Source organism: Astyanax mexicanus, chromosome 15 (assembly GCF_023375975.1).
Source record: "Astyanax mexicanus isolate ESR-SI-001 chromosome 15, AstMex3_surface, whole genome shotgun sequence".
NCBI classification, from domain to species: Eukaryota; Metazoa; Chordata; class Actinopteri; order Characiformes; family Acestrorhamphidae; genus Astyanax; species Astyanax mexicanus.
The window spans coordinates 41,565,350-41,578,386 of NC_064422.1; the positions used below are offsets into that span (position 1 = coordinate 41,565,350).

At 37.3% G+C, this 13,037-nt stretch overlaps 1 protein-coding gene across 1 annotated transcript in view; it reads right to left on the reverse strand.

Annotated features, from left to right (window-relative positions):
* fmn2b (formin 2b) overlaps positions 1-13,037 on the reverse strand; it is a 111,052-nt gene that overhangs the window by 60,226 nt on the left and 37,789 nt on the right. Inside the window, exon 8 of the mRNA XM_022670313.2 lies at positions 8,250-8,337. Within this exon, the coding sequence (XP_022526034.2) occupies positions 8,250-8,337 (88 nt within the window). The remainder of the gene's footprint in view (positions 1-8,249; positions 8,338-13,037) is intronic.

The window sequence follows — 13,037 nt, forward strand, 5'->3', positions numbered from 1 at the left end:
ATTTGGGAGCTGATAAGATGGATAATGGGTGTAGAAACAATGAGCCGATTATAACATTCTGAAATCACTAATAAATACATCTAAGGAACCAATTTTGACTTAAACATATGACTGGAGAAAGTGCAGAACCTGGACCTGGTTGAGAGGTCTGTTTGTGCTGAAGGTTATGGATGGATCACTGCAGTTGGTTTGTCCTGTTTCTCCAGATGCTGGTAGGAGAGAGCAGATTCCTCTGACAGTAATGCAGCTCTGCAGTGGCTGAGGGAGTAGCCACTCTGTCTCTACAAATTTCAGCCTAAATCAGTTACATCTGAACAGAGAGCTCAAACAATAAAACAGAGAAATTATTAATACCAGGTCCAATTCATCTATATATAGAACACACTCTTAAACACAAAGTCAGAACATCTGGATTGGCACTACTTACTTATGCTCCCCTTTGGAAGAAACCTTGTTAGATCAGTATACACAGACATGCTAAATGTCCATGACTTTTGGCATGTCCCAGAGATGTGCAAATGAAGAAGACCCAGGTTGTCCAGTCCATGTAACAGAGAGGCAATACCAAGAGAATATGACTCTATGAAGCAGATAAACATGAAGCTATTTGCACTATGCCTAATGTCAGACATGAGCTAAAGGGTGTAAATCCAATACACTGACCTAACTTACATTTGCTTATTACTGAACACAATCAAACCCTCAAAGCAATGATACAAAACCTAGCAGAAAATGTCCTAAGATATATTCGCTTAAGGTGCAATACACTTGTAATTCTAAAGAATATTCTGACATTAGTATTAAAGTAAATAACACAAATATTATAAAATAAACCACTGTTTAAACCAGTCGATATACTGGTTGATTTACGACAACGTAATCTCCTCAATAAGAAAAACATAAGTTCTCAATATAAGCAAAAACTGAGATAATTTCCATAGATCATCTCCTTCCTAAAATGAACTATTAGCTTTTTTGCCTACATAATCGAAAAATAAAATGTGACTTTGGCAATTTTATTAGCTTTCCAAGTTGGCAGCTACCTTGACCGAACTAATCTCCACCATTCAGGGTGCATCCCCAATTGTTATGCGATAAAACTTTCCTATAAGTGAATGACAACCAGAAATGACACTTTTATAGACCCTGATCTACTGTATTATAAACTATCCTCTAAAACTATTGCTCATTTTTAAATAGCCGTACACCTTGTGTTTCTTGTGTTCATCCCCTATCGCTTCCTCAGTAGGTGCTTCAAACTGAGAATTTTCAGAGGTACACTCCAAACCGAGGGTATGAGAATCCCTGGCAAGATGGGGCTCAAAGAAACAAAAAGTAACCCACAAATTTGAGTACTTTTAAAAAAATTAAAATATAACCACTATCAGGCCCTATCTAAAGATGTTTTTACCTTTAACTTCTATTACTTTTGTACTCAGTGTTGGGAAGGTTACTTTTAAAATGTAATCCCTTACAGATTACTGATTACATCACTCAAAATGTAATTTGTAACGTAATCAGTTACATTACTTCAAGTGAGTAACGTAATCTGATTACTTTGGATTACTTATTGTCGTTGTCGTTTTTTTAAGCCTGAATGAATGTAGCAACCACATATTGCATATTATTTTTATTTTTCTTTCCAGTTAACAAATAGATAAACAAATAAAAAAGCCTTTTCAATCACTCTATAAAAATACTTATGAAACCATTTCATCAAACAATTTTATGAAACACTTCTATAAATTGATAATAAAACAATTTAAAACCAAACAATGTAACAACAACTGTAAGCTATCTACTTGCAGGTTTGCCACCAGTGTTAATTTTGACAACAAATTTTGATTTAGTCTTAGTTATAGTCTTGTGACGAAAATAGCATTTAGTTTTAGTCACAATTTAGTAATTTAGTCAACTTAGTTTTAGTCGACTTAATGTCATAAGAATGTAGTCTACTAAAATTACAATAAAGTTAGTCGACTAAAATGTAAAGGGTGTAAATGTAAATGCTTTTTCATCAGTTCCCTTGAATTATTAACTATACACTTATACGAAATGAAACGTTTAATAACCACTTGAGTAATATTGTTAATGTTTGAATGTGAAATATATTTATATATGATTTAATGTATATTATTATTATTATTATAGGTGTGTGACTATATATATTTTACATTTAAAATTTTGCTCTAGAAATCAGGTCATAAAACAACTGAATAGTTAAATTATAGTTTGAACAGAGCTGTAGATGCAAAAACAGCTTTTAAATGATCTAGTTTTATCTCCAGCAGTAACCCAGCACACCTACTGTAGCTACAGTCTATAAATGAGATCAAAAACATACATTCACACACTGTCCTGTAGAGATGCTCTCAGGATGTACTGAGACTTCATGAGTTAAAGTGAGAAACTTATGAGAAAGTGCTGTAAGGAACTTTACACAGACTTTTGGGTTCAGAAATTCACTTATTTTATTGTTTTATTTTGGATATATTATTGAGTTCCTTTCTGACCTGTTTCTGCTTTAACACTAGCTATATCTTTCCCACTGTGAGACTAAATAGATGATCTTAATGAGTGAGTTCTGTATCAGTTCTGTGTTTTAGTGCACTGCCGAGTTAAACACCCCATCAGCTCATGAAATAACATCATTATTAAAACACGGATCTCTGCATGGAGGAGATCTGTGTGACTCTGGTCTGCAGAAGCTGAAAGATTAGTGGTGTTTTTACCGGAGATGGAGTCGCTCCACGCGGTTTACACGTTATCTTGTTTTTCGCGACGTCAAAGGAGAAATATATCGCCTCTCTCTCTCTCCCTCTCTTCCTGCTGAACACTGTCGAGTTAACTTCCAGTCGAGCTCCGTAACGACAGGTTAATTCCCGGGTTTGTAACTGAGCGCGCGGCGCCTCCGCTAAAGTAGCAGTGATTGGATCTCTTCCTAACTGGTCTCTACCTTTCACAGAACTAAATCAGTTCTGATTGGATTTCCTCCCTGCCAAACATTTTCGTCTTGTTTTTATTCGTTGACCAAAATGTCAGTTAATTTCGTCTCGTTGTGTGTGCGGAGCCGCTGTCTGCCCCTCCTCCCTGTGTGTGTGTGTGTGTGTGTGTGTGTGTGTGTGTGTGCAGCGAGATGGGACGAGGGGCAGACAGTTCCCTTTCATATCAGAGCGATTTCACCGCAAAATGTTATTTGCGTTTTGTCAGTGTTGGAATAGCAAAAATAGGAAAGTACCGCAATGTAATCCTTTAATTTTAGCAGAGTAACTGTAATCTGATTACCATTTATTGAAGCAGTAACTGTAACGGATTACAGTTACTTATAATTTGTAATCTGATTACGTAACGCCGTTACATGTAATCCGTTACTTCCCAACACTGTTTGTACTTCACTATTGTAAGACGCTTTGGACAAAAGCATCTGCCAAATGTAATGTAATGTAATGTGTTCACAGAAAAAAAAAAAGACTATTTTATGAAGGTGTCGATATTTTACAATAAATCAATAGTGTAATTATTTATAATCGGCCTACGCAGGATAAACTTTTTATAATGTCCAAATACTTCTGTCCTTATAGGGTGGCGTTCCAATGCATAATTTAAACAAGCTTCAAACACCGAGCATGTCCTGACTAATGGAGTACATGTGGAGAAAGTGGGCAAGTGTTTAAATGAGAATCTCTTCAGCTCGTTATGATTAAGCCGTACAGAGGTACGGCAGCCGGCAGCGTTGGCCGGACTTCATTCGGGGAGTCGGTGAGGTCATTTCCTGTGTTCCAAACAGTGTGCGCTCTCTACGGTGAAGACGAAAGCGTGGCCAATCAAACACAACATCTACAGGGGAACTTGCATCACACACATGGCAACCGGGGGCAGGGGGGTCCGCGGTGTGAAAATCTGGCAACCACAATAATCGGACGACATCAAAAGAGCGCGAGAGGAGCGGGAATTCCTCGGAAATGTCAGACTGATGTCTAACACAGGACACGATTACGCAGAGCCGAGCCCGAGTGAGAGAAAGCAGAGCATGTGGATGAGTAAGGATATGTATAAACACTTTGATTGGATGAAAATTAAGTACAAATTCTTCTGGCAGAGGAATAAAATATACAACATTTCTCCAAAAGATTATCCTGTGTATATGAGAGGAGGTCAGGGGGTAGAGAGAAATAAAAAGAGGAATAGAATGGATGAAAAAAAGAAGGGGGAAAGACAAAAGGGAAAATTGTAATATGAAAGAGTAAAATGGACATTTCATAATAAAAATGATGAAAGGAAAAAAAGGAGAAAGAGGAATGGAAAGCAAAGATGGACCAATTGAGTGATTTTAGGGCCAATCACCTTTTAGTTCAATCGGCCGATTGCTGATACCAACTGAGGGTGGGGCCAGATACAACATTAACTTTCTAGGCTGGGCTCCAGACTAAGACTTTCCTTTAAGGACAGAAGATGAATAAAAAGGAGGTCAATCTGGCTTCAGTCGGAAAAGACCCTAATAGAAATATCTGTGGTTGGTGTCTCGCCATGTCAGTCAACTGTGGAGATTCAAAAGTGGCAACAATAACCTGGGAAACTGCACCACTAGCTGACTAATGACAGAAGTGAGTTTTTAGGATGAGCAAATGGATTTCAAATGTTCCAGATGTAAAAAATTGATAAAAATAGACACAGAGAAAGGCATACATAGACACAGAGACAGACAGTTATACGCATGCATAGATACAGAGAGAGAGAGAGAGAGAGAGAGAGAGAGAGAGAGAGAGAAAGAGAGAAAGAGAGAAAGAGAGAGAGAGAGGCGAGCACAGACAGACGGGGTTCCCTGATCCAGCAGTCTGCAGCCTCAGGACTGGGTTGATTGTATGATGGCAGCAGATGTGAGAGGGCTCTGATCATTGGGATTTTATTTGTGTTTATTTGGTGATCCTCAAAAGGCTGTAAATATTTGCGTGAAGCAGAGGAGCATATTGTTCTCAGATTTTACCTTCAGGACTCAAAAAGCAGATTATAGCTACTCATGCAGCTCGGCTACCTCTTTGTACTGTGTAAGGCAAAAATAAGGCAACATAATCTGCATCACGATACAGAGTTATGGTTCAATATACTGTGATATATTGCAATACCGTAAGCAAGGCGATATACTAATATACATTTAAATCAAATTCATTACAAAAAAGTAATTGTTAAAAAAATTATATAAAATCTTTAAAGAAAAGTGTTTTTATCCTATCAGAACAGTTAGACAGTACAACACTGCTATCTTGTGGGTTGGGTTTAAACATCACACTAAATGAACACCAAACTCTACATCTAAACAAATAATTACAATTAAAATCAATACTGTTTTTTATGCATCAATACAGCACTGCAAAACTAACTATTATGATACAATATTTTCTCATAGCTTCTAGATAAAGCACACAATACAAAAACAAATGTACCACAGCATTTAACAGCACCACTTTACAAGTGTTTTCACTAGCATTTTTTCAGAAGCAGAACATTTATTTACAGCTCATACTTTACTAATGAGTCCTTGCTGTCTTTGGCACCTACAGCAGTGATTATGTCTATTTTCATTCATTATTACAGTATTAGCGGTTCATTTATGCATAGATTTTAAAGCAAATCAAGCTTATTTTAAACAAATACAGGCATGCTGTCTGTCTCATTATTCTACAAATCCAAGACATTTTATACCATCCCTCTGACTTTTGTAATGTGGTGAAAATCACAAATAAATAGTTGATTTTTAATATTGAACAGCTAAATTTGATAGAACTGAAAACTCTGCACTAAGTACAGCCCTAATTCTAACACTGTTTGTGTAAAACTACAATTATGCTGCAGAAACAAGCAGCCTGTTATACAGATGATATTTGTAATGTATTAAATTTAATGAGACTTTTGTCAGAGTTCTGTAAAGACTGTTCAAACTCACACCACTCAAATCAAACACACATGGATGGAACAGGTCAATTTCAATATATTTGTATATGGATCCAGAATAGCTAATGAGCTGCTGAAAAAGAGAGACAGAGTCTCTGTTCTGTTCAAAAACAATTGAGTGAACAGCAAAAGGTCAAAACTCTCAAACCAGCTGCGTTCAGTTAAACCAGCCAGTAAATAAACGCAGCAAATTTATTAAAATAAACAACACAGAGCAAGAATGATCATACAGGACACTCTATACTTGTATAATAACTACAGATTATAGTTCTGTATCTGTTTCTCTGCATACTTTTTTATGCTCCTTTCACCCTGTTCTTCAATACTGAGAACCCACAGGATAGAAACCACCACAGAGCACCCATCATCATCATTTGGGTGGTGGGTGGTTATTCTCAGCACTGCAGTGATTAGCACTGATTAACACTGATTAACATGGTGGAGGTGTATAAAGAGTGAGTGGATCAGATACAGCTGTGCTGCTGGAGTTTTTAAACACTGAATTAACAGAATTAAAAGCCCTATAGTCAGTAATTATAAAACTAAAGTGTCTTTTATGAAACAAAAATTATGGTTTTAAGTGGGGAATCATTTATTTTGGGTTAAGTGATAAAAACACCATAAAAAGCTAGATTCGAGAAGTGAAAATATTTCAGGAACAGTATAGCCCTTTGAATGCCTTAATACTGCAACCTGTAGGATAATATTAAATTCAAATTGAAAATTGTTTTCTTTGAAAAATGTTTTTGTTAACTGGAAAACCAAGAGAATTGTGACTAATAAACTGTTTTTTCTCTAAATACAGACTGATTCCTTCATATATTGCATAATTTTGTGGGACAAATTAAATCCTATACTAAATCAAAGCCTACATGTAAAGCCTTGATGTTTTATATTCTGCATACTCCTGATAGTGGAATAAATCACATATATATGATATAAGCCCAGTCATGCAAGAAAAAATAATGAAATATTAAAAATACAGTGAGATAGAGAGAAAACGTAAAAAAAAAAAAATCCATTATAATATACATATGAAATATACATATTTGGTTATACTGCCCAACACTACTGTAAATACAGTAATAGCACTGAGAACTCAGAAATGAGCAGTGTTGGTCTGTATGTTACTAGGTTATTTAGTTGTACAGCCCTGAAAATAAGCTCAAACACAACAAACAAAAAGCAACATGAAACAATGCAACGCTGGCCTGTTTTTAGGAATCACAAACACACATCTGGTACGCCGGTTTACCCCGGGAGTGCCCACAGTCTGCCCACAGCTATCTGAGCATCAGCAGATAAGCAGAGGAAGCACACTCGCTGCCACCCCGACTGAACCAGAAACGCTCTCAGTGTACACACACGTCACCTCCAGACAACAATTCAGACGGGGAATAGAAGATGGGTTCAGTAAACCAAACAGGAACAGACACAGGAGACAAAACATGCTTTTCTGCTTGAGTGCTGATCAGTCACAACCATACACAGCCAATCAGACACAAGCAGGGGTCAAACTGCCATTAATAAATAGAAAAAACATGAACATTGATTATCGGGTCAACGTTTGCAACCTGTCCTGCACATTTTAGAGGACTCCCTGTTTTTCATACCCTCTGTTCCTCTGAAAGATCTTGTTAATTAACTGATTAAATGAATCTGATGAGTCTTTATTTTAACTTCTCATATTTTTATTATTTTATTATTATTCTAAGATTAAACTAGTGCAGGCCTGACATCCCGAGGAGACATTCAGAAAGTTATAACAGATTTATTTATTGCTCATTTTGTACAATAATGAACGCTGAGCATTGTACCTCAAATTTGTTACAAAATATATGGAGTGGTGAGAAAAAGTAGGTGAAATATTTGGAATATCATGGTTTCCTGGTATAAATCGTCATGTATTGTAATCTGATAATCTTCATAAAAACAAAATCTCCCTTTTGGAGTTGTCAGGTCCTCACTATCTTTATTTTAGCAAGGGTGCAGGTAAAGACTCTCTCAAACTCTTTATTCTTAAATGTAGGGAAATTGCTGTGCACTATAACCAACTACAATGACACTCCTAAAAGAAAAGAGGCTACAAAGTTTATTGAGCGATTCGAAAAATATGGTTGGTTTGTAAATTAACAGGTTTTTAAAAGATTATTCATTACATTTGATTATTGTGTCCTATTAGCGCCTGTACCTTGTATAACTAGTTGTTTTGGCCAGTTTGCTCATGGCTATAACGATGTTTGAACCTAGTTATTAATACTACTGTTTTACTCTTATGTGTTTATTTGTCTGGTACTCACCATGCTGAATGTCCTTCATGTCGAGGTGCAGGCTGGACATTAGGATCCCAACGGCCTGAGAACGCTTGTTATTAAGCAGCTTCACCACCTACAACACACAGTGAGGAGGACATTTAGTTGAGCTTGGCATATTACCTACAGGAACATCTTCAGAAAGGTACTGGAAATAAATGTCATTCCCCTGGAGAGATTAGCAGGCCCCAATGGTTTAAATGTGCCCTCTAGAATATTCAGATGCCAGGACAGGGTCTGGTATCCTGCTGTGTGTGTGTGGAGGTAATACAGTGAGACTTTTTTCTAAATAATAAATATTGATTAATATTGAAGACTTTCATACAAAACGTACATACACAGTTTGAAGAGAGCACAAAGTGAGCATGAGAAGACAGGAAAATGGACTACAGCACTGATTTAAGGACTTAGTTGGTAGAAAAACAGTATAACAGAACTTTTATATGGATTGATGTAGTTACGGTGTAGTTCCTAATGAACTGGCCTAACGTGGCTACAGGTTGCGGCTGCAGCGTGCTAGAGTGAATTCTCAGTAATTAGCTCAGGTAAAGTCTGAATTTATTTATAGCTCTTCAGATTCTGACTGGGATTAAAGTGAAACTTATCATGAAGCACAGCTCTGTTGCACATGTTTGCCACTTACAAAGCACCAATCGTTTAGACAGATGTCAGATATAGGTCACATTAAAACGATTGTGTGAACAGCCTAAAAAAAAATATCGTATTTGGTCAGAAAATCAGATTTGGGCCACTTTTACCTGCTGTGTGAACACAGTCATACTCAAGTCAATCCGGCTGAACTGACAGTCCAGATTGCACTCTGGTTTTAGTCCCATACCAACCAATTCCAGCCAATTACAAAAACCTGGAAATGATGTCTAACGCTGAACGGAAAAAAACCTTGAGGCTGGATAGTAAATTAATAGCATCCATTTAAACTTCAGCCAGAGGAAAAGGACAGACACGCAGCACACAGATTTCCTGATCAAATAACTAAAGTGAGAGTAAGCAGAGAGAGATGGGGAGAGAGAGAGATGGGGAGAGAGAGAGAGAGAGAGAGAGAGAGAGAGAGAGAGAGAGAGAGAGAGAGAGAGAGAGAGAGAGAGAGAGAGACAGATTGATAGAGTGAAGTCTGGGTCAGGTCAACACTGTTCACATCATCTGAACAAAGCTCAATTCTTTAAACTGCACAAGTAGATCCATATCAGTGCTCTGGACAATACTGAGGCCAGTGCAGCAGCAGCAGCACTGGAACCAGTTTCTGGCTGCCCTTCACGTCTGATCCATCTAAGGAAAGCACCACCTCCTCCCACACAGTTATACATTAAATACAGAATAATATACAGGCACTGTTTATTTCTAAATACACTATATTGACAAAAGTACTGAGACAACAATACTCATTAATTTAATGTTCATTCGTTGTTTCTTCCAACAAAAAAAGGTATTATACAAGAGAGCCTATTCTTCTGTTGTTGTTGTAACTGTCTTTACCATCCAGAAAACATTGCTGTGAAGGTTTGCTTGCATTCGACAAAAAAGCTAGTGTGCAAGTGAGGTCAGAACATTGGATAATCACTATCCCACCTCATCTGCAAACTCATCTCATCTAAAAGTACAGGATGGAGCTCCATTATTTAAGAGAAAACTGTTTCATAGCTCAGTACTAGGGGCTCTATAACCCTTTAGCCCACACCCATTGCTGGCAATATTAAATTGAATGGACTGCAATCAGCCTCTATTGTACTGTATATATTTTCTGTAATTTCTATATTACTGTATATATAGAACATAATTGAAAAGTACTATTTCAATAAAACATGTGAAATTCATTATATAGATGTATTACACACAGAGTGTAATACTTTAAACATATTTTTTTTTACTGTTCATTATAGCTTTCAGTGAAAATCCAAAAATTAGTATCTCAAAACATTCAAATATTTTATATAAGACCAACTGGTATTTTTGGCAGTGTGGGCAGTGTGCCAAGTCCTGCTGGAAAATGAAATTTGCATCTCCATAAAAGTTGTCAGCAGCGAGAAGCATTGAGATGCACCTGTATATGCGCATATTCAAAGTATAGGACTTTGAAACAAAAGCGCTATAGGTTGACCTGACAGATATATACTGTATTTAATGTGTAACCTCAGTAAAACATAAAAAATGGCTGTGCCTGAATTAAGTATTTTGTGATAAATCATGACAAATTGCCCATTTTACTTTTTTTTTTGCTATATATACACTTTTTTTCTTCAACTGCCATCTCTTCTTCTAATCACTGTCTTGGTTCAAGTACTTTTAAATCTTAAAATGACAAGTAAAACTTTGGACCCCATATGATCACAAATGCTTTCTTTTTGTTGTGTTCCAGTACCATGCAAAAAAACGATTTGCCTACCTGTACCAAAATGCATCAGACCAGCAGACCACAGTGATTTAAAGCAGAAGGAGTAAGTCATACAGTAAATTCATGATCCATTTAACCCCAGTTTAAACCAGGAGTTAAATGGAAAGTTAATGAACTAACACCTGGTGGTGGGTTTATAGCTCCCAGTTAAACGAAAGCCACATAAAGAGCCATATAAACACCATAGCGCCAGTTGGCCGATTCTGGGAGTCTGAAAAACAAGACATGGTTTATTTTTATGACCACCCTGCATACATTACTACTGGGCAGTCTTTCTCTAGTCCATACATCTATACAACATTATAAAAAAATATATATATTATATTAGACATGCCTACCTACCTATATAATGGGTATATAATAGCTGCTTTGTATGTACTGTGGTGTAATATAAAGATGAGTAACGCAAAACAATAGAAAAAGACCTGCCCAGAAGTCTGAGCCAAAAACAAAAAAAAATAAACACACAACAAACAAAAAAAAGTACATTTCCCTTTTGGGAAATCCAAAAATAGTTGCGCTAATGTGGACACAAGGAACGTTCTGGACCTGAAAGCTGAAAACTTCCTTAAAAACACACCAGAACACGGCCCAAGCAGGAGAGAAATCGCAGCGAAAATCTTTTCAAAACAGCCGTGACTAAACGGTAGATCTTCTTACATGGTAGTTAAGCATTTATTAGTGTGGAAAATGCTGGATACTTCACTACAAATAAATGCGCTTTAATGATTCGTAATGCTTTTTCCCTCTTTAAGGAGCTCATTACGACTGTCTGCTGCTTTCGTGTTCTCTGCTGCCAAGACGTAACCGCAAACATTAAACAACAAGTGGGGGAGAATCATGCAATCCCCCTTTTAACGAAATTTTTAAATGTTTCCAGGGGGTCTGTGAAAAATATTTCACACTTCTACTCGGTGATAAAACTCCTGCATCCGGACTGCAATTGAAAAAACAGGAGGACCAGTGAGTTTTTAGGCTTTCTCGGTCACATGACATTACGTTCAGTAGCTCCTCCATTTCCACTCGCTGTTGTGTTTATGTGGATCTCCGTGGAAACGAGTGCCCAAAGTGTAATTATGGTGCGCAGCAGTGGACAAATAGCTATTTTATTAAACATGAGGAGACTAAACTCGTGCGTCCAAACAGGACTAAAATTACCGGACAACTATGTGTTTTTCACAACTGTGAAAAACACATACATGGTCGTTTTGGACGGGAATAAAATCAAAGAGTACCCCCATAGAAAATCACCCCAGAACCCCCTGAGAAATTAGTCCCATCCAGATAGGACTTATGGCACCCACTTACTTTTCTTGTTCTACTGCTTAATGGATGACGAATGGCCCAAACTGCCCAAAAAAGTGTTTTACACTGCAGACAAACCGGACCACGATGCAGATTGAGACAAATTTGAGTCTTTTCTTCCAAACCTTTCAAATCTACAAAATCAGTTTGAACCCAACTGAAAAGAAGCTAGACAACATGAAATTCTTTATTTTTTTCACAATACATATATTTTACACAATACAATATATATTTTTTGTTTTGGTCAATATGATTCTGATATAGTTCATGTGGTGTAGGTAATTACAAACGAACAAAGCTGGGCGATATGGTCAAAATATAGGGTACGCCGAATTTATCACCAACAGCAGTCCAGCTCTACAGAAAAATCCAGTTCAAGCAGGTATGAAATCATCCCAAATAAAGAACAAACGGATCCACACAGGGACGACAAAAGAACCAAAGAGAACACAATGGGCCCAGCCACAGGGAGACACAGCAGGGGTCATCTGAAGGTTAAACCCAAACTATCTACAAAACTCTTCCTGCTGCCAGAGATAAGAGCCGGGTCTGTCTGTAACTACAGGGTGAGGGAAAGTACTGATCCGGGGTCAGCTCCCCACTGGCCATGTACCTGCATTCATTAAAATATGAATAGTTCTAAATTCACACTGCCAAGAGTTCCACACTGGCATCTGGATCCGATACAACTGGACAATTCATATTCTGCCCACTAATGCATTCTTCTCTAACCACTGTTCCACATTTCTGTTCTTATAGCCTTATTTTGACATACTTAACACGAGAAGAAACTGTTGCAATCTATACACAATACACACAAGAAGTATTTTGCTGACAAAGGTCTCTTCTTCTGCTCGGATCATAGCACCACTAAGTGGTACAGATCACTCAAAGCATTCCAAGCCATTGATATCAATCTACAGTAAGGTCTTAAAGGTATTTGGGCAGACACCCAATAAAAGAACGGTTTGGTTGGTCTAGATGCCAGACGCTTTTTGTTTGCTGAGGTAAGTAACCAAGTTTCACAGACAGACAAAGGAATCCCTAGCAATTGCTGTATA